Source organism: Acipenser ruthenus, chromosome 15 (assembly GCF_902713425.1).
Source record: "Acipenser ruthenus chromosome 15, fAciRut3.2 maternal haplotype, whole genome shotgun sequence".
NCBI lineage: Eukaryota > Metazoa > Chordata > Actinopteri > Acipenseriformes > Acipenseridae > Acipenser > Acipenser ruthenus.
The window spans coordinates 7,661,522-7,689,409 of NC_081203.1; the positions used below are offsets into that span (position 1 = coordinate 7,661,522).

Below are 27,888 nucleotides of genomic sequence, written 5' to 3' on the forward strand. Positions count from 1 at the left end.
TTGGAATACTCTGTTTACATTTATTATGGATGCTGAGCATTCCCAAACATAAATCATAACATTGTAATAAAAGGAATGTACAATGTTCAATGATTACATTGTCTTACCTAGAAACATGTCACTTAAAAAACATATATATGTAGGGTTGTACTCATAATGCATCAGCACACTCGTTAATGCATGATCGTTAATGCAGCTCGTTAATGCATGCTGCAGCAATGCTCTTTAGGGGTAATGTTTTATGAAACTTTAGTATTGCTTTTATGTCCTCATGCCTACAGTTCCTCAATCAGGAAACACAAGGCACTGAAATCTCATTTTTGTGCTACTTGCTCTTGACTGCAGTGTTGAAGTACAATTTAGTGCAGAGATTGCACACCCTAGATACCTTTATTTAATTCTCTTTATTGAATCCCCCATGATTTCTCTCGTGTCAAAATCTTCTCCCCACCACCTGGCAGCAAATCAGCAGCACCGAGCTGCCTCACATTTTTCATTTAACACAGACAATCAAATAATGTATTTAAATACAGACAACAAACAAACAAAAAGTGAACAAAATAAAGCAAATTAACACAACAGCAAGTGCCTCAGCTTTCCCTTTTTTGTATATATTTAAAACAATTAAAAAGGTTTTAGCACTCAGTTGTGGAGATCCTATGGGCAATGCACATTCATACTTTTCTACAAACAGACCAGAGAGCGCCTCTTTACTGAGAACAGCAGCCTCTGCATGACAGCGCCAACCTGATTATATAGAGGCGACTTGAAACCCGAACACACAGGAATTCAGTCTTACCAGATCAGTGCCATAGTAATGGTACATTCATAACTGAGTAAAGGCCATTACCAATAAAAAAATAATGTAGTAGAAAGACAGACAATGAGATTATTTGTTTAGCAAGCATTATGTAATGGTAGATGCTTGGTCATACATTAGTTTAAGGACCCATCAATAAGCATCTATAAACAAGGGATATGCAGCAAAATTGTTTTTGCCAGTCATCCAGAGCCTCAATAAAATACCTAGTATGGTTAACCATGCCCTTTGTAATATATTGTATATACAAGGTATTCATTTTTAAAATTATTAAAATTGTATCTTAAAACTAAAGCATTGCTTTTCTAGATCTGCTCAGTGTGTTCAAGTTTCAATGACCCCAGTCCACTTGGGTTTGAAAGATTTATAGATATAAAAACTACTACCTATTTTAAATGCAATGGTGCTTGCTCCTTCCACTCACCTTGATCCAAAGGATTCTTCTCCCACTTATAATCTGCATAAACAAGATCTAGACGCACCACATTGCCATCTATTCCTAAATCTGTAACCTGCCCTTGTGAAACTAGACTGCAGTTGGCGGTCATGCTAAGGCACACTGCTTTAGTTGGTTGATCCTTCATGCCAGCTGAAAATATCTTTCCCTTTATTTACTGGATTGCACAAAATAAAAAACGACCTCAGTGTTGACAGTGGATCCAGTCTTTGGTAGCCCTTTTGGGGATCTCAGTATTGAGGCTTGATTACATTTCATGTATTGCACCAAAACTGGAAAAATCACGGGTGAAGTAGGGCCTCTCTCTTTTCTATTAAAAACTGAAACATGAACATGATTTTGGTGAACAAGTAGCTATCCCTTTAGAATTCCTCCCATGTGACCAGCTGAATCAACCATTTCACCCCAACAAAGCCCACATCAGCCATGCAGTGAACAGGCAATCCGTTCTCAAGCTCTTTGTACAGCTTTTGAAATCTCAGTTGTGTGTTGCTGCAGGGCATCAATAACCTGGGCCCTCATAGGGGGCACACCTGTTTGTTTGTTTTGGCTCGAATGTCTTTTCTCACTGAAATGCACACATTTAAAAGAGTTCTAAGCTTTAATAAAAATCAATTTCTTACCTTTTATTAGATATATTAACATCATTACTAGTCCCCCTTTTATTATGCTGATATTTGAGTTTTCCTTTTTTATTAATTCATATAGAAATATTTCAAACACAACACCATAGATAAACTGTACCTAATACCTTTGCTGTAGGCCCAATGATTTCATTGCAGCTAGACCATTGAAGTGTGTTTGAACTACAACATACAAAGTGATTAGGTACCAGGAACCAGCAGCACCTTTTCATGCAGGGTTGATGAAATATGCATATATAAAATACAAGCAAAGAACCAAAAAGCTCTTAAACAAATGGTGAGATGCTGTCACAGCAGTTGCTTGAGACGATCACTTGAAAGTAGTGCAGTACCCTGATCTACTCAATTGTTTGCAAATAGCAGCTGATGCGGATTTAGGGTTTCATATGAATAAGACGGGGAAGTGTCATTTAAAGTGTATTTTTTAAGAATCCAATTTGAATTAAATAAATCCGAGTTCATGCATAACTACATTTGAATTATTGTGAAGCAGCAACAGTGCACAATGTGCGCGTATATCAACCAGTCTGAGAAAAGCCATCTTGTAGGAAAAACAAACAAACACCAAAACGAGATACAGAACATCCCCACATGCTACCGTGAAGCCTTCTGTCAAAGCCCCTGGTTTTAATTCCCAGAAATGTGTGCCGGCAGTATTACCAGCCCTACTGCATGTGAATGTTATGAAGAGGGGCAACACATGCAGAACTGGTGTGCAGTAGGGTTTGCTGGGATGCTAGCAGCAATTACTACATTCTCTGCCAAGGTAAAATATTATACAAAGTTAATAAAAGCTTGGTCAGAAGCTGAACTACACCAACTCCAGCATGCACATATCCTGAAAAAAATCCAAAAGTTTTCTTGTGATCTGCTCAGATTCAGCTAAACTGCAAAGCCTTTGTGAAAATGACACATTCAGAGCTATTTTCTCTTTAATCTAACAATAATGACATTTCAACTGTAACAGTGATAACAGAACATCACTAGGACTGTAGAAGAACTGCAATTAAAGATCACTTGGTATAGTGGAACTGCAGTCTACCCTTACTCCAGACTGTCCTAATGTATGCCCTGTTACTGCAGTTACACTGAGCCATCAATAGCCATGTTTGCAGGCAGCTTTAATGGGTGTCGGTGGTCACATCTGCAAACCGCTGAAAGCAGTCATTGTGGGCTGCAGGCTTTTAGACAAGGGAGAAAGGGTTTGAAAACAGCATTGGCCCATGAAAATCTGAAGTATTTATCCTAAAACCTTATTGGCTTGACTCCTGCCCCTTAGTGTCCCTTTCTTACTCAATAGTATCTATCCCTTTTTAAATATTAATTTTATTCTGCATGTATTTTTTTGTTAACCCTTTTGCTGCTGGAACCCATGCATGGCCTCCTTTAACAGCTCCGGGATCTGAGGTACTGTAATTGAGGAACGGTCATGGTGGTCACAGCTTCTGCTTCCCTGATTGGATATTGCGGTAGACCTCCTCATCCAGTGGAACGTATTTCCCTTTGCTGCAGTCTAGGACGTACAGTCGGTCCGACACGACCTTGGGGTCAAACCCCTCCTGACGCATCTCTGTCTTCTGGAACTTGTAGGTCCCTGGTGAAGGAGGAAGAGAGGCAGTTTAGTGGTCCTACCTGGAGTGCAGTGCAACAGTAGAATATGGACAGCGTTTCAGAAATCCACCATCCCCTTCACAAATTCATTTTACCTCTGGTGTGTCCATCTTCCTCAGGAATTGCTTCATTTAATTATCATTTCAAACGACTGTAGCCAAAAAAAAATTCCATAAATCTTACCAGCTGTGCACTGCCATTCGTTTCATATGTCTCAGTAAACAGGAAACACATTTTTCATTTAAAACAGGATATCTGGTTCTATACTTGATTAAAGAAATCTCTGTTTGACAGCCATGCGCTGAAGATTGTGCTGCACTTCCTTGATCATTTCACCTGGAGAGTGAAGCTGTTCTCACCTCTTTACATCTTACTATTCCTGTCATTAACCAATCAGCTACTTCCCCTTCCCCAAACGCTTTGACGCAGAAGACATGGCTGAGGTGAAATGATCCAGGAAGTGCAAGTACAAGAGATTTTCTGAGACCAAGGCATGGAAACTGAGAACTTCAACAGTTTTAAATGAAAATACAAGTTTGCTGTAACATTTCAGACATATAAAGAACAGACGTGCAAAAAACAGGTCCGATTTTTTAAATGATTTTGTTCGTTACAATTTACTATAATTCAATAGCACTAACACTGATCATTTTTTATACCCATTAGCTACAATAAATGCAATCAAATTACAGTGAAATCAGCAGTTTTCTGTAATGTTTGCGCAGTTATTAATATCTGCCACCGATTAGAAAATTGAAATATTATAAACCGAAACTTCACTGAGCAGACCAGAATCGGATAGTAAAAATCAACTCCACAATGATCAATGAGGAGGGAAGTTGAGGGAGGAAATTTACTTCAATGCTAGCAATCAGTTATACAGTAGTTAAATCCTTGAAGTGCACTAGGAACACTTTTTATAAAAAGGTTACTTATTGCTTCTGGTTTCACAGCCCTTGTCTTAGGTAAGGCATTACAACAGAAGTGCTTTGCAGAGAGATGCTGTTGGTTTGTACTGGTAGGAGTACCACTGCTTTCATCATGCTCAGAGTCAAAGAAACCGCTCCATAATTACACTGCCTGACTGCAAGTGCAACATAAACCCACCTGTGAAGCAAAGAGGACCAGTATGGATTATTTTATTAATGTAGATGGAATAAAATAGATCAAGAACTTCTACCTACAAAACATTGGCATTTATGTATTTATATTTGAATTCAAAAATCAGATGTTATAATTAATTATTTATTCATTCACTATTTAACCAGAGAAACAACCATGGAGAGAGAGGCCTCTTTTACAAGAGTGTCCTGGCAAGATGACCAGAAACAGACAGCAGTAATTTCACATCCCTAAAAACACCATCACTCTAAAAGACAATCTCATCATACATATAATCTGGGCTCAGAAACATTTACACTTCGATAATTCTTGGAACCTACTCATTAAAATGAATGCAATCTTATCATTGTTCTTCGTTTATACTCGATCATATCCCGGATACTCTTCTCCAGACTATTCCATGCCATAGGGGTGCTGTAGCTAAATGCTGATCGGCCAACCCAGGACCTTAAGGCACTTGATAAATAAGTGAAAGACTAGATCATAAAACTATACCTGGGTATATTTACCTGTTGCAACAAACCTATTACAGTTTTAAACAAAGTACCCTGTGTAATTGCCTTCTACAATGAAGTGACATCCAATTTAATGAAGCCAATAACTGGTAGTGATGGGTTTGAGGGTGGCTTTCGAATACAAATCTGTCTTCTTTGTTCATTAGTTGATCCAATTTTTAATTGCTCAGCAGAGGTATATAAAAATAAAGTATCACCATAATCAAACAAAGGAAAAATACAGCTCTTTATAACACCTCTTATAATTTCTACTTTGAAGCGTAAAGTTTTTTCACTGTCGGGGGGGAAAAAAAAAAAAAAAGGTTTGAGCTATTTTAAGATAGCTAAAATATGCAGATCAAAAGTTAACACCTGATATAGGGAGATAAACTGTGAAACATGCACACACACGCAGCTGTCAACTGAACCCCTCTTCTGCTCTTTCTCTAACTCATTCTGAATTCACCCGAAACTCTACATACATTAGAACACAAGACCCGGGTGACTGACAGCAGTAACACACCGACAGCATTTTTGTTTTACATGGATTTACTAGCATGACTAGAATCAAAGTCAATGCTTTGAAGGTGGAGAGTTCGGCAAGTTTCTGCTTTAAAAGTTTAAGATTGCTTTATTTTGTCAGTTCAAGAGCACCGGTTTTCGGAGTTTCCCCACTGCACTGGAACACTGACCAGAACACAGGCCCCTCTCTCTGGAGCAGAAATGACAATTATCACAAATTGCGTGCGGTTTTTGTGAAGTGGACTGAGGGCTGGCTCTGAGACCAACACACTCATATGCCTTGAGGCCTTTAAAGATGAAAGGTGTGGTTCTACCGTACCCATATCAGAAAGTACCTTCAAATTTCATTTTCTTGTGCACTAGACGGTGCTTTGACCACAGATAGCAGGTCGTCCTAGGAGTTCCAACAACACTTACAATATGCCATCAGCATAGAATATATTAGCAGTTAGCTTCAATTTACAAATACATATAAGCTCCCCTCTCTGTATTAAATTGCTCCAATAGCGATTTAAACCCTTCCAGCAACCAACTAGAACCGCCACGGCAGTCATTTTGACGGTTTGAGGTTTACAAATTTAAAATTACTCTGCGTGTCTGAAAGTCATGCGGTTGTCCATTTCTGACTTTTCCTAAATACACGTATTAAATACCCTGACAGTGTTTGAAAGGCAGGATCATGAAAGTAAGGATGTTATAATCCTGCCCACCTACAACCGCAAAAGCAGTCATTTTGACAATACATTTTTATATTTTGAATATAATCTACAATATTCTTTTTTTTATACATATACAAGCCTGTTGTTGTATCTACCCTCACTGAGTTTACAGCAGTATGTCTTGGAATAGAATATGTCTCTTGAAGTCTAGCCATGTGTTATCCAAAAGATCTATTGTAATCCTATTAATTCCTTGGAGAACTGGAGTCTGGCTGTCTACGTGAGCACATATAGTCTGCTGTCGTATAGTATTACTATTTTACTCTCACAGGTACACTGACAGAGACTAGGCTGAAACTCAAAATCGCTCAAAGATGCATGACCAATCAAGAAATGATTGATATGCTTACCGCTTTGTCTGAAAATGATTCTGATGCAGGGAATGTGAGGGATCATGACAAATGATCACTCACATGATGAATCCTGGATTTGCAAAACAGGCAGTTCCACCAGTGAAAGCGAGGAAGGTGCCACTGAAGTGCCACGACCACAAAGTGGGCTCCCCAGCCGCAGAAGAGGTTGTGGCAAAAGCAGCAGTATTTGCCTGCATTGTCTCCTGCAGCAGCTGCAGGCATGCCAGCCATGCCAACCACTTCACCCACAGCAGTACCACCTTCTTCTTCTTCTTATTTGGGAAATTATAAATCCTGGTGTTGACGCTGTCGGAAGACAGGCTGCACAAAATATTTTGACTGAAACCTCAAGTCCCACGCTGTACGCGAAACGCCACATCAATAGCACTCTCAGTGCTTTTCATTATTGATAGATATGCGAATACTACACCACATTCAACGCTGTACTGTAGCAGAGGCACATAGGATACAAAATGATGATTGGCAAAAGAGTTGAAGAAAAAAAAAATAAACAGCTTGGTTGGAAGAGTGAACAAAGCAAGAAGAGAGCTTCCACCATCTGTGCAAAACTTGCAACCACAGCTGTACTCCAGTACAATTTTGAAACACAAATGACTGTGCTATGCTTACTGTTTACAAGTGCAAGCCAAAAAAGAATGTAATTATTCTCTGCTCCCTTCATACGTCAGTTGCCATCAGGACTGTTGACAAGAAAAAAAAAACGGAGACTGTGGATTTCTACAATGACACAAAGTATGGAGTGGACGTTTCAGACCAGATGGCACATCAGTCCTCAGTGAAAGCTGGTTCTTGCCAATGGCCAGTTGCTGTATTTTACAATGTACTGGACTTGGCAGCCACCAATTCCTTCGTTTTGTACAAGGAATGCACTGGGGAAAATATCGGTGAGAGAGATTTCATCTTGAAGCTAGCCAGAGAGCTTTGGCAGAAACATTTCGACTGCAAAGCAGCAGGCTGCAGCAGCTCAACCTGGATTCAGTGTTGCACCCAGTGACGCACACAAGAGAAAACAATCCCAAGCAGCTAAATGCAATAAAAATACAACTTCTCATATCTGTGCCCAATGTGAAAGAGCAGTATGTGGTGAATGCACAGGAACAGTTGAGAAGCGTGACATCTGTGTGGATTGTGCTACATCGGGTGCTACTTTTTTTTTCTTTTTTTTTTTTTAAATTTAGTCGTTGCCAATTAGTTTTTATTATTTTCTCCCCAATTTGAAATGCCCAATTATTTTTAGGCTCAGCTCACCGCTACCACGCATGCGCTGACTCGGGAGGGGCGAGGATGAACACACGCTGTCCTCCGAAGCATGTGCCGTCAGCCACCCGCTTTTTTACACTATGCAGACTCACCATGCAGCCGCCTCAGAGCTACAGCGTCGGAGGACAACGCAGCTCTGGGCAGCTTACAGGTAAGCCCGCAGGCGCCCGGCCAGACTACAGGGGTCGCTGGTGCGCGGTGAGCCGAGGACACCCTGGCCGACCTAACCCTCCCTCCCCCCGGATGACGCTCAGCCAATTGAGCGCTGCCCCCTGGAAGCTCCCGTCCACGGTCGGCTGTGGAATAGCCTGGACTCGAACCGGCGACGTCCAGGCTATAGAGCGCATCCTACACTCTAGCAAGTGCTTTTACTGGATGCGCCACTCGGGAGCCCCATCGGGTGCTACTTTGAAGTCTGTTTCCCTGAAAGCGCATTCACGTCACATAATGGGAAGTAGTTATTTTCTTTTTTTATGTTACTTTAAAAAAAAAACACACTTTACAGTTTTGTATGTACATATACCTGTTTAGACTTTTTTGTTATAGTTTTTCATTTTTTGAAGTAGTGCTTTATATGTGGCAAGTTAGAAAATAAACCCTTTTATGTTTAATTGTTCATTTAAATACTGTGTTTCGGCTGTGCAGATGTTTGGTATGATGTGCTTGAATAAAACTTTTGAGTTGTATCCGATAGTTTGTCTTTCATTTTAATATTGAGGTTGTTTAAAATGTAACCGTCATAATGACTGCCGGCGGTGGTTCTAGGTATGAGTATAACCGCGGCAGTTCTAGTGTTAACAACCCTGAAATTGAACCTTTTAGATTGTGGAGTGCCTGTGAGTTAGCAGAATGCTAAGAGGCAGCTGTATCAATTTGAACTATAGCAATGAGAAGCAGACAATGACAGGAGACTTGAGACTTGCAGGCACTCCCTGTAGAGTTTGGTGACTGGGTTAGCTGTGGTCCTCTGAAATGGCACACCCACCTGTCTTGTTGACCTCAGGCAGCACTCTGAGGAAGATGGGCCGGGCGTAGAGAGGCAGCGCCTTCTCCAGGTCCCTGGCAAACCTCTCCAAGTCAATCCCACTGGCTGGGTCTGCGATAGCTGCCATACCCGCTCTGCCTTCTATCCCTGGAGATCACATACACAACGAGCCAGTCACCATTTTATACATCACTGAAAACTACTGTGTAAACCGTGTGGCTCTTATTTCTATACCAGGTCATTGCAGCTAAATTCCACAAAGCTTCTCTGTCGTGCACTTCCACTCCAGACTCTGTTTTGAGATCAACACGTTACAATAAGCATGTATCTTAATGTATGGTTCTACACTTGAAGAAATCTGTTTGCAGGCCATGCTTTCAGCTAGTAGTACACTTGTCGTGGTCATTTTACCTGGAGGCTGAAACTGTCCCCACCTTTTCAAACTGCTTCCTTCCTGCCAGTAACCAACCAGTTGCTTTCCTTATTGACTGACATGCCTGACAGCCAGTAACATGCTTAGAACCAGAATACTGCCCAGGTGAAATGACACCAGGAAGTGCAAGTGGAACAGATTTTTTGAATAAAAGGGGATGGAAAATGTGATCTCTCTTTACCCTGATATACCAAATATCATGTTTTATATATATATATATATATAAAAAAACATGCTTGCTACAACATGTGTTTCTTTCATAACTGCACATTTGAGACCTATGTAGCTAAATTAAGTGCTAAACAGGTGAGATGGAATGCCTTTGCCAGCTATAATCACTTTCCAGCTGTGTCTGCCATGGCAGTGTACTGCATCCACACTTAAACTATGAGAAAATTCATTTTCAGACGTGGATTCAAGAGAAGGCTGTTAAAAGATACGGTATCACAGGCATGGTTACCACGGCTTCAGATATGAAGGGATTCTTGCCAATAACTGTCTAGTTTGTGTAGCCGTTCAAAAATAATAAGATCTCTTTCTTATTGCCACACTTTGACAGACCCACAGTGGACAAAATATCTTTACAATTTAAAATTATACATTAATAAACAACAGTAATTTAAAAGGAACATCTTATTTTATAAACCTTAACATTAGCAACCAAATGAAACTATTCTGTTTAATTATATAAAAAACAGGAGATAGCATTTGGTGACGAATAGTCTGAGACTGAATGATCCGAGTTTTTTGTGCACACAAAAACAGCAGGAAATAGTTACACAATTATAGACTCTTCAGGTCTGTCAGACTATTTCCAGACCTCATTGCTGCAAATGAAACCAAGACTGGTGGCAGCCGAGACGGTTTAGATCAGGACAGACATACTTTTGTTAGATTCTTAATTGTGTTTGTCAACTAATGTGACTGTTTACAACCCTGTAGCATTTAGTAGTACTTTTGAAAGTCTGCGGTTTAGTCATTAACAGTGACTCCTTTATACTTTAACTATGATAGACCTATAATATTGTAAAAAATGTAACGCTATCAACATTGTAAAAAAAGTGTAAAGCAGTGTGGCAGGACGGAAGCCCTCCCAGTGTAAATAGTGTGTGTGGGGGGGTATTTTTGTATTTAAAGTTTGGCAGGGAGGGGGTTAATTCCATCCCTGTCAAATCCACGTGTGGAATGTGGCTGGGTCTTGATTGAATAATTGATCATCCATCAAGTCCCAGCCACATGGTATAAAAAGAGGAGAAATCCGCAGTTTGGTGAAGGAGTTAAGGAGAAAGACATCAGTAAAGGACACTGCCCAGCCTGATGGCCGTGTATGTTTCTGGTGCAAGTATTGTTTTGTTTGAACCTTTTATTTTGGCCCCTGTGCCTTGTTTATTTGTTTTGTCTATTTTGTTTTGCTAATGAAAGTGTGCATTTGAACGTAAAACTGCAGTTTCCTGACACTGGGTTTGCCTTCCTGCCACTGACCAGCCTTGACTGCAACACTACCTTGCTACACAGTTGTAACTTCATGTTTTTCCTACATTTCTGCTGACTTCGTTCAGTAAATTAATCATGCGCAAAATTTCAACAGGAATTAAAAAATAATTGTACTAATTGAGACTTACTTAGTTTTTTGATAAAGTAACTACTGCAGTTTGTAAGCAATGTAAAATTACTACAGACAGAAAAAAAATATCTGGAGCACTGGTTACAAGCTTGTAGTAATGGCTGTTTATATGCACTTCAGCTTTGAAACCGTTTCCTTGGTGATGATTACATTTGTACTTACAGGCTTGTGGGATATTGCAAGACCAATCTGTAGTAGAAGAAAGCAAGCCAATGACTGTTATAACCTTCCATGTTCTACAATCACCTGTATAATGTGAAGGTATGTATTTTAGAATTAAAACAAACTATTCTTCAATGAGTTTAGGGGTACCTTCAGACATTTACACTGAAAGCACTAGGCAGGGGTAAGCTTTGTGAATACAATGGTCTATACAGGTCTGTGCTGAAGCACTGCAGGTTACCTGGCACCTCCACCCCGTACACCACCACATCCGTCATGTCCAGGAGGCGGCTCAGCGTCCCCTCCACCTCCGTTGTGGACACGTTCTCCCCTTTCCAGCGGAATGTGTCCCCTGTGCGGTCCTTGAAGTACATGTAGCCGTACTGGTCCATGATGAGCACATCACCTGGAACAGGGAGAAGGGCAGTTCCATAGTGAGCCCGGGGGTTCTACACCACCTGTATTCCTCTGTGTAGCTTTGCTCTGCCCCTTACCTGAGAGGTATGCCCTGTCCCCTTTCTTAAAGACGTCTTGTGAGATCTTACTGCTAGTCGCTGACTGGTTGACGTAGCCATCGAATCTGCGCAGGGGGTCGTTCTGGATGATTCGGCCTACAAGCTGCCCTGGCTCCCCTGAGAGAGACAGAGAAAGAGAAAGAGACAGCACAGTCTATAGCACGCTTTACCAAACATGACATTCCCCTTGTTCAAAAAGGACACTTGCACCTTATTACACACAAGGATGTTAAGAGTGGGGATTACCACCAGTATGATCAAACTGACTTTGGGTGGGGGGCTAGAACAGGGCTTTTACAACAGCAGATGAATTCCTTTCAATCAGTTGGGAGCTGGGCTGGCTCTGGCGACACTAGCAGCAGCAGGGTGGGTGCAGTGGCAGGACAGTACCTGGCTTGCAGGGGATACAGACTCCATCGGGACCCCGGATCAGCTCCATGGTCTCCTCGTCCACCTTCACCAGTCGGATCGGGTACACAAAGGGCAGGATCTGGCTGTTAAACCCACAGGCACCTATCTGCACAGGGTACAGAGTTCAGTTTTATTTACCACAAATGACTTGGCTTACATAGCCATTAGATTTTTGTAATGGTTTGGGGTTTTATTGAACCTTTAGAGCTGACAAAATACCCTAAGCATATCATGAAAAAGTAGACCACCATGACCCACATTCAGGCACCTTCACACACACCCAGATCATGATATTCTCTAAAGAATGTCTCTACCAAGTTTTATCACAATTGAATATGCAGTTCTCTATATATATGTAAAATGTTATGTGAATATAAAGGTACATATGTACATAGAGGATGGACAGAGATTATATTACCATATTCTTATACCCTCAATAACATCTGCTAAAGAATGTCCTTTATATTGGATAAGTAGTTCTCTAGATCGATGTAAAAATGTATGCTACACCGGCAGCACACAGACAGACGTACAGGGACTCTTCACCAGGATACAAAAAGGCTCCTTTGTGCTTGGGGCACAGTGTGATTTAGTCGCACAGTGTGATCTAGTCTCGCAGTGCACAGCTAGCATTCCAGCCTCAGTGCTTACCTGGTTGTTGAAGTTGCCCAGGCTGCAGTTGCACTCTGTGGCCCCGTAGAACTCTGCGATCTGGGGCACGCTGAAGCGGGAGGTGAACTCTTCCCAGATGGATGGCCGCAGCCCGTTGCCCAGTGCCATACGAACCCTGTGCTTCTTCTCTGCCTCCCGGACAGGCTGGTTCAACAGGTATCGGCAGATCTCCCCGATGTACTGCACAATCTGCACCATGACAAACACACAGGGGAGTTAGGGAGCCTCCACACCCCCCCAGATAATCAGTAAGGGGAGCAATGACACACTAATGTCACTATGCAATACAATATGGAACATGATAAGCGTGATGGTCCTGGTGGGCTACTTGTATAACGCATAGCATGATCAAATGATCATTTAATGATAGACTGTTTTGTTAAATGAGAAAAAATGTAATGGGTTAGGGAGAGTATGAACTCATACCAACTATAAAACACACTCGTTCTTCATTCAAGAACCACTTGGTGAACTACGAGCTACGTTGTGCTTTTGGTCTTGTATCACGATAGAAACGATATATACCTCTATAGAATATACACAATATCACGTACAGGAAGTATCGCAATTCATTTTCACGTATACCAGACCATACATGAACATGTTCAAAAATATTAGATATTCCACTTTTATACAACAGTGCACACTCAATGTCTGCTCTATGTGCAGAATTTTATTTACCTCCTTAAAAACAGCAGCACTGAAAATGAGAACCAAGGCAGGCTTACCCAGAAACGATCCTCCAAGGGAAAAGGAAAGACACTTACTGTGCAGTTGTATTTGATGCAGTCATCCCAGAAACGGGAAGCAGAGAATTTCCGCTTGATGACGACGGTCATTCCATGGAGCAGACACTGTCCAACCCCAACGATGTTCCCTGCAACCCGACAACGAGACCTTAAAGTGATCGAAGCTAACAAAACAACTCTGCAGATTCTCCACGCCACGCAAATATAGCTGAAATGTGTCGTTTTTAAATAAATCTATGTTTTAGCAAACATTTTAAAACATGATATCTGGTACTACACTAGGTTAAAGAAAATACCTTTATTTCAGATAGTCTTGTACTTTCATGGTCAATTCGTCTGGAGAGTGAAATTGTCCCCACCCCTTCAGGGCCTTTCCAATCAGCTGCTTCTCCTAATGACTCACATGCTTTGCAGCCAATAAGATGCTTTGACCCCAAAGGCAGTGCCAAGGTGAAATGACCCAGAAAGTGAAAGTGCAACAGTCTTGGTTTAAAATGAAATTGCATGCTTGCGGTATCCTACTTCTTTTGAAACTGAACATTTGAGACCTACAGTGTACAGCCAATGGAATTGCATGACAGGTACCATTTATGAAAAGTATTGATTAGCTACAACCATTTTAACCAAAGAGATTTCACCAAGTGCTCACTGTCCATTTACAAAGGCAAGGAAGCTGAAGACCACTATTGGAAGTGGGCCCTGACACCCAGGTATGAGCACCATGACGGTGGTACAGAACGACTAGAACAGCTTCCTGGAAACGGGTGAAACAAGCAAGACTAGCTCAGCTGGGAGCAAGCGAGCCGCAAAATAGGGGCCGGTTTGTCAAAACTTTGGTAATTGGATTCCGCGTTTGAGCTGGATTAGATTGTGCAATTGGGTTTTTCAAAACATCGAAATGCGATCAGGATTACTGTGATTCAGATTTAGTTTTGGTAATCCGATCACAGTTTTAATCATGATTAAATGTTGCAATTGAGTTTTTCAGAATTTTAAAGAGGAGATCAGGATTACTTTGATCCAAAATACCAGGATTATTGTGATCCTAGAGGTGGATTTAGCTTTTATATGATCATAGAAATTTTGTTTGAATTGTCATTGCAAACACATGCTATATGTCCAAATAGAGTGTCAGAATATAATATTTACTTATTTGAGTTTTGTATCAATGCAAGCAAAAAGGAAAACACGCATTTAGTGGTATAGCTTTAATAAGAAAGCATACGCATACCCCTCCACATACACCTTGACATACGCCTCCTTAAAGCTCGTCTGAGAGATGCTGGACTCCCGACCGATGAGGAAGACGATGAAGATGATGTCTAAAAACATATCATTTTATTTTTATTCAATTTAGATTTACTTATTGATCTTATTTATTTTGTTAAATTAGGTTACATCATAAATAAGGCCAAAAAAAACCAAAGAATCATGGAACCGCTTTAAAGAAGGTTCTCCTGGGGCCGTTTTTTCAAAACTTTTAGTCTGGATCAAAGTGATCCGTTCCGGATCACTTTGATCCAGACTAAAAGTTTTGAAAAAACGGCCCCAGGAGAACCTTCTTTAAAGCGGTTCCATGATTCTTACCCGTCACTCCACAAATCTCACATGTGCAGTTTTGCAGCATGTCTGTCTGTTTTTACTTGCTAGGTCACCTCAGAGTTGATTGAGGGCAAGGAATGTTACTGGCTACAAAGTATGTTAGTCTATAGGGGAAGCAGCTGGTGATGTGACCAAGGAAGTGCCTGACTGAAAGCAAGGCTTACCAACAGATATTTCACCTAATGTTGTATCAGATATCAAAATAAGAACATGTTTACTGTAACATCTGTTTCTTTGCAAACTGTCCATCTGTACCTATAGAGCAAATAGAAGCGCACAAGAGGCAAGAGTCATGGAAATAACTACAACCAAAATGAAAGCAATCATGAAAGCAGGACTGCTGAGGTGCTTTCTACAGAAGCGTCTCCTGCTACTATGTCAGTCTCCTTCTTTAAGAAAGTCAGCTTCATTACAACTCTCCATACCTATACCGAGCATCACAAGAAACTTATCACTATTAACACATTTATTTTCCGGAAAAAAAGCTATATAAATGATGGACATTGATGAAATGTTTTTGGTTTCCTTTTAATCACTCTATCATTCATCCTTGACTATGACACGCTTGAATGACTATGAAGCATATGCACTTAATCACCTAATTAGTGAGACAGTTGATTGGACACTGGATATGGAGTGATTTCAGCTGTTGAATTGCATGCTTGAATAAAAGCAAAAGAAAATCATGGAAAAAAAACAATATGCCACGTCTGTCAAGAGAGCAGCGCCTTCGTGCAATCGGCATGTTGGAGGCTGGACTACGGCAGCGTACTGTGGCTCGCCGTCTTGGGTGCTCACAGCCAGCAATTTCAAACCTGGCGAGACGGTATAACCAGACACACTCTGTCAATGACAGGCCACGAACTGGGAGACCAAGAGTCACAACACCTGCCCAAGATCGACAGATCATTTTGCAGCATCTTCGTGATGACAATTGTTAAATCAGCACAATAAAAAGTCACTGCACCTGCTCTAAAACAGTTTGTCATTTTTCGATCACATCTAGTGAATTTTATTCTAATATGATGCTCAAATACAAGTGATACGTTCTTTTGATGCTCAGTATATATTATGAATGGGAATTCCCTTTTCAACAAAAATGTTAGTGTGTGTATAAGCGCACATTGTGTGCATCCTTAAGTGTATGTGATCTACCTGCCGAATGGTAGAGTGGTAAGCAATCGTAAAGCACATCATCGGAGGACATCCCAAAGCCATAGTAGACCAGAGCAGCCATGCGGTAGTACCTGCAAGGGACGGAAGCACCAAGGGATTTAGAAGAAGCTACAGCATAGAATATTACAGCCAGTCCCAGATTTAGTCTCAGTGTTCTTTGAACTGCTTTTTATCTCCTATAGTGATTTCACTAACTTACTTTTAAATCTTCCTCTGTAGCTTCACTGTATTTATGATTACCAAAATGGGCTATTAAACAAATGACTTTTTCCAAAATGTGACATTTAAATATAGATTCATCAAAACGGCACAATAGCAGAGACGGAGCAAGTAGACTGAAATGACTCCGAATATGTTAGTGTTGCAGTATGCTGTGGTCGCAGGCACACCTTTGAGGACCACCGATTCAGATTCAGCAGCGTTTAGATCATTCAAATTGAGCCCCTGCCTTTAACTCGGCCCTAAATTGCATCTCTTTCTCTTGTTCAAGATATCTTGGTTTATAAATTTGACTTGGAATATGTAGAAATCTGAAGTTAAGCCAGTAGAGGCTGCTGTTCTGTAACTCCAATTACAGCTGCAATCAGGGCATGTGACCTACACACAGGAAGTGATTAGATACCAGGAAGAAACATCCAGAGCAACATACTTGAAAAATCTATAAGTAAAAATAAATAAATAAATAAATACAAACATAAATACATCTAACAGAAGCATAAAAAACACATGGAACTGGACAGGACACCAACAAGAGGCAATATACTCATTTTAAATTCTTGGTAGCATTTTTATGATATGATTAGCAAGAGATGATCAGATCAGAGATGAAAGTGAGGAGAAGCACAAAAAGCTGGAAACTGGCAGGAATCTGGGATCCACTGTTGTGTTGGATTTTCTGCTCAGAAACCCAAATTGAATGAAGTTAAGATTCAGATTACACCTGAAATTAGAATGTAAACCAAATAACAGTGAACTTTAACTGCTGGTTTCAAAAACCCAGAGATTCCCATACTTGAGAGTGCACAAAACATGCAAGTGAAATCTATTTTTTCTTAAATAAATGCTGTACAGCTTTTCTTTTAATGTTCTTGTTCCTTTGGATCTCAAATGCAACTTGTTTACATCAGAAAGCCACTCCCTTTTAATTGTTAAAGGTCAAAAAAGAACTATGTACACTTTCAATTGTTCTTGTGGCACCTTCCTTTCCCTCTGTTTGAGCTTTAATAACAATAACAAATAATAATAATACATTTATTATTATTATTATTATTATTATTATTATTATTATTATTATTTTTATTTTTATTATTATTATTATAATAAGCCTAAACACTAAACCTACAAAAGAAGCCACACAAAATACTTTCAGTGCGGCAGACACACGGAAAGAGCTCATGAACTTGAGCTAATCATCCACTTGTTTGGGCCTCTATTTGCAATACTAAGCATTTAATATTGTAAATGTTTATATTAAGCACAAAGTTGACATTTTCTGCTTCATTTTATGTTACCATGGAAAAAAATGTAAGAAAACATTAATAAAAACAAACACTAATTGCTTATGTCATGCAAGTTTAATTAAAAAAAAAAAAAGTTTAAACTTAAGGAGTCTGTGTACAACTTAAAACAAATCTTAACGTTCGGTTAATAAAAAAGTTTAAAAATGACCTCTTGATTTTTCACTCTGTCTTCTATGGGAAGCAACCGTCTGGCAACTTCTTATTTTCAAAAGATGCTTGTTTAAACATGGGGTGTATTTAATAATTCACTGTGGGTGTTTACAGGCTTTGTCAACAACGTCCGTGATCAACCCCGCCCACCCCGCTCGCTCGCTCCACAAGTGAAACAGAAAAGAAATATATATGCATCTTAATGTTTCGCCAGCACCTGCCTTCCGTTCCATTATTTGCCATTTTCTTCAATGTGAACTGTAGAACGGTTTATTTCACAATACTGTACTTGTTTGTAGACCAGTGTAATAACAACTTGCCAAGCACCAGTGTCTGCAAGCACCAGTGCAATGGGGTACGGAATGTAAAACAACTGCCTTATTTCAGTTTTTTTCCTGTTACTTTGCCGAGATCGATTTACATAATAATTTAGCGGTGTTACACTGCAGAAACACTTTACACCAACTGTCATAAATGTGTTAATAGCTTTAAAAAAAGAAAAAGGGGATTTTTTTTCTCCAGAATCTGCACTGATCACATCAGTAGCCCCAGAGGACTGAGTAAAAGCAGGAAATCCGCCAGTTAGTGGAGATTTTTCATTTCTGCACAGATACAAACTGAAGAATTGGGTTCAAGTATCTTAAGAGTGTATCGCTCAGAGCCCTCACCTGCTGTGCACCACGATAGCAGCTTTAGGCATCCCTGTAGTCCCAGAGGTGTAAATGTAGAACAGTCGGTCTGTGGAACAAACAGTAGTTAGAAATGCATACTATAAAAACACTGCATAGACAAATGCCCATTGAATCACAATGTTCTATAACCTATACACGGCTTCATCTTAACCTGAGCAATATCATTTTCATTATAGATTCCCTTTTCAAGTGTTCAATTTTTTTTTTTTCCCTGCCTGCCTAATTGAAACCCAATGTGCAGCAGGTGGCCAGGGTTCAATTGCATAATTGATAATCAATTCACCCTGACCACCTGCCTTTAAAAAGAGGCTGAAAGACCAGTTTGTTTTGTTCTTCTTTGTGCAAGCCTGGAGGTGAAGGAGGAGAACCCTTATGACTCCGTGTGGAACCAAGGGAGCGAAGGACCACTGCACGTTTAACCGGGATCCTTAGGACAATAGGTAGGGATTATTTTAGGGGATTTTTAATCCAAAATTTATTTAGTTTATGCAGGGAGAAGTTTCCTGAAGCGGGACCTCTCTGTAAGAGGGAGTGATGCTTGGCCTGAGCTTGGCCACATTTTGTTTCTTAGTTGTTTTTGTACAGTGTTTTGTTACTCATGTACTGAATTGCATATGTCCTCCAGCACTAGGGCTACCATTGCTGGGACCCTAGTGGCAGCCACCAACACTGCAACTGCCTGTTAAAAACGTCTGAGCGGCATTTTCAACATCACACCCTCTGTGTCTCTCTGCGGATACCCACACAGTAACAGAACACCCCTGTTCACAATGCTATAGATTCAAAGTTGCAGTGTTGTACTTCAATCATTTGTATATTCCCAATCACAGCGACAAGCAAAGAACCAAAAATATTTTGTATCACAATGAAAAGGAACCAGTCATAAGGTGGTTAATGCCTAGAAGAAGTAAGAATACATTGTAAACCATAATTATCACTCCTCTAAGTGAGTCTGATGGTCTCCACCTAGCCCCTCAGGGAACAGTCATCAATCTACACAAACAGCAGTTACAGCACAAAGTGCCTGAGTACATTCACTGCATCATGGACCTCCAGCCCATGTACAGCAGTTTTTCAGCAGTCTGCTCACCGGTGAAGCCCCTTTTGGGGGGGCACGGATTGTGGGAGGGGGCTGCATCCAGCAGGGGCTCCAGTCTCTCCGTCTCCTCAGGAACCTTTGATGGATCCCAGTCTCCGGAGCAGAACAGCTTCACTGACCTCCCCATCGAAGCATGCACCTCCTGCACAGCTACAAGAGAAAGAGAGGCTGGTCAGGCAGGGGCCTGGGAGGCAGTGGGTAGAGCTTGTGGTTTAAGCTGAGTGACTGAGAGGATATGCAACATGTTCTTTAGAGCTGAGACACTGGGAGCCCCAAACCCTAACCTTTAGAGTGGAGGGACCAGGAGGCAGTGTGGCCTGGTGGTTTGAGTCAAGGGGAGGAGCTTGTATAGCCTGTGGGTCTAGGAAAAATGTTTGTGGTTAAAGCAATTGTAGTTAACAAAAGAATTCTATAAAATAATACCTATTTTGCACTTCCATTAGCTACATAGGTCTAAATGTGCAGTTTTGAAAGAAACATGTTACAGCAAACAGTTATTTTATTAAAGGAAGTTGAATTGTCCTCTACCTTTTTCACAGGAAATATGTTATACTTGCACTTCTGGGTCATTTCACCTCAGCAGTGTATTCTGGGAATGTTGCTGACTGAAAGCACGTCATTCAATAGCGGAAGCTACTGGTTGGTTTTTGACAGGAAAGAAACCATTGAAGGGTTAGGGACAATTTTACCCTCCAAGTGAAATGACCAAGCAAGTGCATCTGAAAGCACTGCTATCACACATCATGTTTTAGTTTCCAACAACATGTGTTTCTTTCAAAACTGGACATTTGAGACCAATATAAAGTATGGAAGCACACAACGGGGATGGTTTATGAATGACTTTGTTTGCTACAATGACTTTTAAAGCGGAGTCCTGGAAGCAAAGAGGGCTAGAATTGAGGACCTGGCCTGGTGGAGACAGTCAAATGTGGTTAAGTCAGCGCACCTTTTCACATGAATTAGATTATAGCCTATCACAGCATTCTTTAACCTAGTCTATATTCTTGGCATCTGTTGTAAAATTTCAAATTAAACCCACACACGTTTCCATCCTCTCAGAGACACACACACATCACATCCTGATATTGCAGCTTTCCTATCAATGGGCCAGGGGACGAAGCTAAACTTTGCAGCATTCAAACCACACATTCCTGAGTGCCAGCCAATACGCTCCATTTAGAAATCTGCCCTGTAACATCCTGCTGTCAACTTCCTGTTATACTAGCTACTTGCAAGACCTAATCTACTCTACACAAATGTGAAGGATTTTTAATGAGCAATCAGTCTCACAAATTCAGTGGTAGCCTAAATATGATTCATTTGCAAACAATGCTGAATGACTGGGTGGAGCAGTTGTTCTCTATTTTATCCAAAAAATATTATTCAACGTAGTTTTGTCCTTGGCAGTTCTTAGCCAGAAACCTATTTAAGGAGAAAATGAAGTAATTCCGCATTAGTAGTGAGTGGGTCATATTTATGGTACCACAGCACTAGTGGGAGAGACTGTTCATTAAAACCTCTTGCACATTTTTAAAGAGGAGACGATATTCTATTCAGGGATACTTAGTGAGTAAGTAGTCTGGGTGAAGTTATCCAGCAACAAACTCCCCATCCCCAGTTGTACTGCTTTCCTAGAAAAAAGGGGTACCATTCTACTTGTGAGATGTCTTGCTCGTTAAAATATTTAGCATATTTTTAAAGATGGGTAATACAACCCCCACCCCTAATCTTGCTGTAAATCATTTGTTGTTTCCAAACTTTTGAACACTACTATTAGTGATTGATGAGTATCCTGCTGGGTACTGATTCTCCCTGCATAGAGGGCTGTTTGCTGTTTTTGGATTCTCTGTACCCTCTCTGCGTGGTTTCTTTTCATATAAAGAGTAAAAAACATCTGGTAGCCTCACCGCCAGCAAGCTCTCCTCCGAACACCACGGCCTTGGCGTTGGAGATGTTAACACAATGCACCAGGGCGTCCAGGCGCAGGTTGAAGTTAATGAGTGCCGCCTCCACCCCGATCTTGGCCATGCCCAGCCACAGCCCCACGTACTGGCTGCGGTTCTCCATGAAGAGGGCCAGCACGTCCCCCTCGCGGTACCCCTGCTCCAGCAGCAGGTTGGCCACACGGTTCGAGTACTCGTCTAGCTGCCGGAAGCTCCAGGTCTCGCCCGTTCCCTCGAAGATTAGCGCCGGCTTGTCACCGTGCAGCTTCACCATGGAGGCGAAAATTTTGGGCACAGTGTTGCCCTCACGCAAGTGGCGCTTCACATTCAGCTTCACCCTGAGCAGCACACCAGCCGCGCTGTGCAGGCAGGGAAAGAGACACCAAAGTGAGGGCACAACACAACACTAGCCCCTCTCTCCAGTCTGACCCACAAATCTTAGTACAGGGTTTTATCTGGAATTTCCTATATGTATTAATATTACACTTCTTTATTGAAATCTCTATTTGCAACATCTATATTTTATTTCAAATATATTGTAAATGTAATTAGAAAAAATCACATGCCTTGGCAAGCAATGTCTTGCTATTCTATCAATAACAGTCAGACTTTCAATATGGAAGAGTTCATTATATACTATGGGTCTTATTTTCAGTGTTTCTCCTATTCTTCAAGTAACTCCTATTTTATTGATTTATTTTTTTAAGTTAATGCTATAAAATGAACAAGAAAAACAGAGTGCTTAAGAGAACAGCTGGGTTTCAAGAATGACATAACTTAGTGGTCTGTGCTGTGTTGTACTCACTGCAAGTCTCTCCAGATGGTTTTGATAAAGACATCGGCAAACTTCCAGCCGCCGGAGCCCAGGTAGAATATGAGCAGACTGGGGAGGACCTGGTACCAAGGCAGGCCAAGAACCAGCCTGAGCAGAAAGAGCAGGACTATGGAGCTCGCCAACCTCAACATCCTTTAACCTGCAGAGGAACGAGGAGAGCACTGTTACCACTCACACAAAACCAATAGAGAGTACTGTTACCGCTCACACAAAACCAATAGAGAGTACTGTTAGCACTCACACAAAACCAATAGAGAGTACTGTTAGCACTCACACAAAACCAATAGAGAGTACTGTTACCGCTCACACAAAACCAATAGAGAGTACTGTTAGCACTCACACAAAACCAATAGAGAGTACTGTTAGCACTCACACAAAACCAATAGAGAGTACTGTTAGCACTCACACAAAACCAATAGAGAGTACTGTGTGGAAGGCAGCGATTTTGACCAGCTCAGTGGTTAGAGTACTGGGCTGCAGTGTTGAAGGCAGTGTATTCAAGCAGCTCAGAGAGTTGCCAGATTGGGGAATTTTCTTGCAATGAGAAACTTGTTCACTCATTACATATTAAAAGTAAACCCTAAACACTGTCAATGGATTGGTTGAGGGGAAATGTAGTGTAAGAGAGTTAGGGTCAGGCTTGCATTGTAACAGAAAACAGCGCCCCTAGAGTACTCTAAAGCAGGAAGGAATTTTGGTGTGGGATGGAGAAGCACATAGCAGACGTGACGTGGGGTATGTCACATAAATAGTGGAACAGTTATTTTTTTTTGTGCACGTGTCAGCTTGTCCTGAATTCGCAGATGCAGTCAGTGCTCAATTCTTACCCCAAACCTGCTGTGAAGCCATTACAGAACTACAGCGTCGGAGGACCACGCAGTTCTGAATTGCACACAGGCAGGCCTGCATGCGCCCGGCCAGCCACAGGGGTCGCTGGTGCACGGTGAGCCAAGGATTCCCCAGCTGACCTAACCCTCCCAGCCACGGTCGGCACTGGCATTGCCAGTTCGAATCCAGGCTATCTCCAAGATATATGGCGCATCCTGGATGCACCATATTTGTGCTTTTTCAGGCTGATAACAGTATTTTATTACAGTCAGAACTGATATGGACTTCAGTGATGGTTAAACCTGTGTGACACATATCTGATTATTTCATTTTGGCCAGTCTAACCATTGTCTGTTTTTCAGGGAACACAATATCAAAAGTTACAATATAAAAAACACATGTCTGAAAAGGACTGTGTTTTAAAATAAGTAGGCTTCCACTTAGATGTACTGTACTGGTTTGTTGGTACTGTACTATATTTTCAACAGAACTAGTATTTTAATTCAGAATGATATGATTCTGAAAATATCACATGTGGACTGTAATACAGTACATACTTTTGAATCAGATAGGTATTGAAGCAGTATATAAAAATTCCCGTTAATGACCCATATATATACTGTATATACACATATATATAAATAATGGGGATTGATTTTATTCTTAGTAAAAGGGCAGTAAAACGCGACAGACGTGTATCTGGGTAACGGATATCCGAGTGCTCACTATTTCATAATTGTTCTAAAATGTAAAATACCACTACTTTGTCTAACGGCTTTTAAAATGCAAGTAAAACATAATATTAAACAGCCTACCGTATAGTTGTTTATGCTGAAAAAAATAATGTTAAATCACATTAGTTTATATGATATATGACCGCAGTATAAGGATAATATATTTTTTAATTAAGCCTGTAAAGGATGTGTATTTGAAAAGTCAATCCTTGGTTACAGTAGCTATTATTGTCACAGGCAGGTGGTTTTACAACTGTTATATTAAATATTACAAAGAAATTAGAAATCATACAGAAGGGATTAAAGCCCTAACGTGATGACAATGTTACAACTGCTTACATTACTCTATCTAATCTTCACATTATTTTTTTGTACAAGCAGCTGAGCTAGCGATTGCTTTACACCATAAGTAACTTTGTTTCATTAAAGTTCTCAGGAGAAGTGCCCTTGTATATAGATAACTTATTACATATGTATGTGTTTCTTTACAGGCTGGATACCTCCTGTTCAACGGCATTAATACTCCAATTCTAAAAACACACATGCTAACTCAGCTAAACACCACAAGTGCATGGCATTGGACAGAGAATAAAAAAATGGTTCTGTCTCGCGTTTTCTGGCTCCAGTAATACCAGCAGCGCACAAAGAAGCCGAATTAAAACAAGCAGTTTACCTTGCAGAAGATGGATCTGTTGATCACCTGACATAAATGCTGCCCTCTCTTGACCCTAAAATCAGATGTATTGAACAAATCAAAATGCACAGGACTAAATGCACTGCGTTAATAAAACGCGTTCCTGCTCCTGCGTTCTCAGGAACTGCTGACAGACATCGGAAAGAGCTCCTACTCGTTATTTATTGACGAGAGTGCAGTCGCCTCCACAGCGAAGCTGCTTTGTGTTATGATACGTTACTACAGTGAGACACAATGTAAAATTGTTACAACAGTTTAGAGGAAATGGTAGCAGTATCAGTCCAGAGATGGTACACAAAGAGGAGATGTGATACCTTTAACTGGACTAACTAAACAATAATTAATCACAAGCTTTCAAGACCTCAAAGGCCTCTTCTTCAGGCGAGAGTAGGAAAGGTATCACATCTCCTTCTTGGTCTTATTACAACATTTTACAAACGTATTGAAGTTGAAGTGGCAAAAGCAGAATCAATGACTAAAGCAATAATGAAAATGCTGCAAGGAGATTAGGGATGGGACGAATACAACGGTTCAGAATAATTTTCCTTTAAGGTCTCACTGAACCGACAAATTTCAATTGAAAGCCAGTTAAACTTTTAAATCACACAATTAGGTTGTGCTGTGTGTATAATCTCCAAAGTGCTTTCAATTAAAAACAAATTGTCTCCTTTTAATCTGTAGACAGGTGAGTTTCGTGTGGCCGATGCAGATCCACATTATAAACACATAAGCTAAATTAGTTCATTGCCTCTTAACAGCTTCAGTTACCTACATTAGAACCTGCCTGGAGTAAAAACCTGGACTGGATTGTAGTACCACTGGTGTAGACAGTGCTAATGTGATGCTGGGACAACATTGCTCAGTGTCATCGATGTTTAAAGTGACAACAATTCAGTTCGGTGTGTTTGTCACGCTCTCCATCTCGCTGCAGAAAAAGCATCCATCGTGCTTCAAAGAAACCTGCAGTTCCTAGCTCGGAATCTTACAACTAGTTTCCTCATAGCAGCGAGAGGCAACATGAATACAGACAACTGTTTGATGTTCTGGGAATGAGCTCTGCATCACAGGGCGTGACACGGGTGAATGCACTGCTCCAAACTGACAGTGTTGAACAAGTTCAGTTACTTGAAGACTTACCAATCTTTACTGACCAAGACTGCAGTGCCCGCTCCGCTTCAGATTGTGAAAAGAAGTGAACTGTTCAGCTTTCAAAGATCATATTATGCCAACAGTAACAATCAACTTTGGATAGGCGTTCACATTGGAATGTGGGCATGAAAATAATGTCCTTGTCACTGAAGTGAAGGAACGTTGCAAGGCATTCTTAGTACCTCGCTGCAGCGAGATTAAAAAATAAAAATTGCCTACCAGACAATATTTCAACCTGTGAAAAAATAGCGCCGTTACATCCAACGGTGGCCACTGCTCTGATACAACCTAGCATTACTGAACTTGCAGTAGCATTCAAAGCAGCGTGCCTTGGCATTGATGCTACAATAAAAGAATGGCAAATGATTCCACATTACCAGCGGCCGCACACATCTGGAAGTGAGGTATTCTGGGCAGATGTTTCAGACGATTGCAACGCAGGTGGTAATAAATAAACATCAGCACACAACACCCTAGCACGTGCCCTTCTTACTCTACCTGTGTCCAACCCAGCTGTACAGGGAGCACTCTCAAATCACAACTGCATTAAAACAAAACTAAGAAACACGATGCACATTGAAACTGCACAAGCCATAATGGTAATAAGATCTAGCTTGAGAAGAATGAACACAAACTGTGTATCATTCAAGTGATCCAGTGGCATGCAGAGAGATTTTACATCACAGATCTATGTAAGCAGCACCCGGGTAGATGAAGAGGTGCTTGGTGTCTTTGCTGATGCGCTGTGAATGCTGATTTCAAGGCAAGCTTAAAGTGGTCCTGTCGCTTTAAAAACGGCCTGTACGCGAGTACTGCTTCGTGCTATTTCATGGTAGGGAGGGATAGAGCCGTTGCATTTATACTTAACACTATAAAACAAGTCTTAATTGTAAGTTTTTTTTTCTTGCTTATTCATTTTAACATTTAGGGGGGATATGGGGGGTCGGTTTGGGGGAAATTCAGCAGATGACCTGGCAAACCTGCCTACGTACAAACCCGCAATGGCTATTTAAAAAAAAAATAAAAAAAATAAAAAAATACACAATACAGAACAAATAAACGAGTTGTGTCACAGTGTTTCCGGTATGCAATTAACATCATAACATTTAAAATGCATTTTTGATTTAGCAATCTGCGTTTTACTGTTGTGCTGGGCAGTGTAGCTGCGGTAAACGTCGTATTGTGCTTGACACGGCTGTCGTGTTTCATCCCAATCCACAGCAAATGTAAACGCATGTAAATAATATACCATTTCCCGGCGAAGAAGCTTAAGTAATTCTACGCATCGCAGATACATGGGCAAGGTTGTTAAGGACAGTCGGCTTTGTAAACCCTGGGCTATAGACTAAAGCAATAGAGGACCCGGAAACGGTGCCTATGAAAAAATATGCCAGCTGCCACTTTCAAAGCGACATACCTCGTTTTTGGTCTCAAGCAAATGTCAAACTTTTTTCCAGCTCCAAACAGGACCCGATTCCGCCCAATTCCACCTTGATCCGCTTTAATAATTGAAGACGGTCCCCTGGTTGCAGTGCATGTCTCTGGATGCTCAGGATAGCTGCTGTCAGCGTTCTTCCGCTCACTGCAGTGTGGCGGAACCCGTGCTTCGTGTCAGGTCGACTTTGTCCCCATGTTTACCTAGCTCATTATCTTATGAGTTTATTTACTTTGTCTCTGCCGTTATTACCCGAGCGGGATTTACAATGACCTTTTAAGTCTCTCCCCCACCACAACCACATTCACCGGCGTCTTGTGTCTAATGACAGACAGGAAGAGCGACAAATACAATTGTCAAATACAATACTTCATTTCCTGGCTCAGGCGGGGCATCGCATTGTATCCACAGCACGCTTGGAAAATCGGCGCAACTGCCTCTCCTTTTAAAGAGACAA

General features: G+C 40.9%; 1 protein-coding gene across 1 annotated transcript; it reads right to left on the minus strand.

The window, feature by feature from the left end:
- Positions 1 to 1,951: 1,951 nt before the first annotated feature.
- LOC117422354 (long-chain fatty acid transport protein 4-like) lies at positions 1,952 to 27,888 on the minus strand. The gene is made up of 13 exons (XM_034037277.3): positions 27,414 to 27,888; positions 22,562 to 22,730; positions 21,721 to 22,115; positions 19,805 to 19,963; positions 18,691 to 18,760; positions 16,332 to 16,423; positions 13,593 to 13,702; positions 12,805 to 13,014; positions 12,133 to 12,259; positions 11,722 to 11,859; positions 11,469 to 11,633; positions 9,009 to 9,155; positions 1,952 to 3,515 (listed from the first exon to the last, which is right to left on the minus strand). Exons 2-13 carry the CDS (start codon positions 22,720 to 22,722, stop codon positions 3,358 to 3,360), a joined length of 1,932 nt encoding a protein of 643 aa, XP_033893168.3. The 5' UTR covers positions 22,723 to 22,730; positions 27,414 to 27,888; the 3' UTR covers positions 1,952 to 3,357.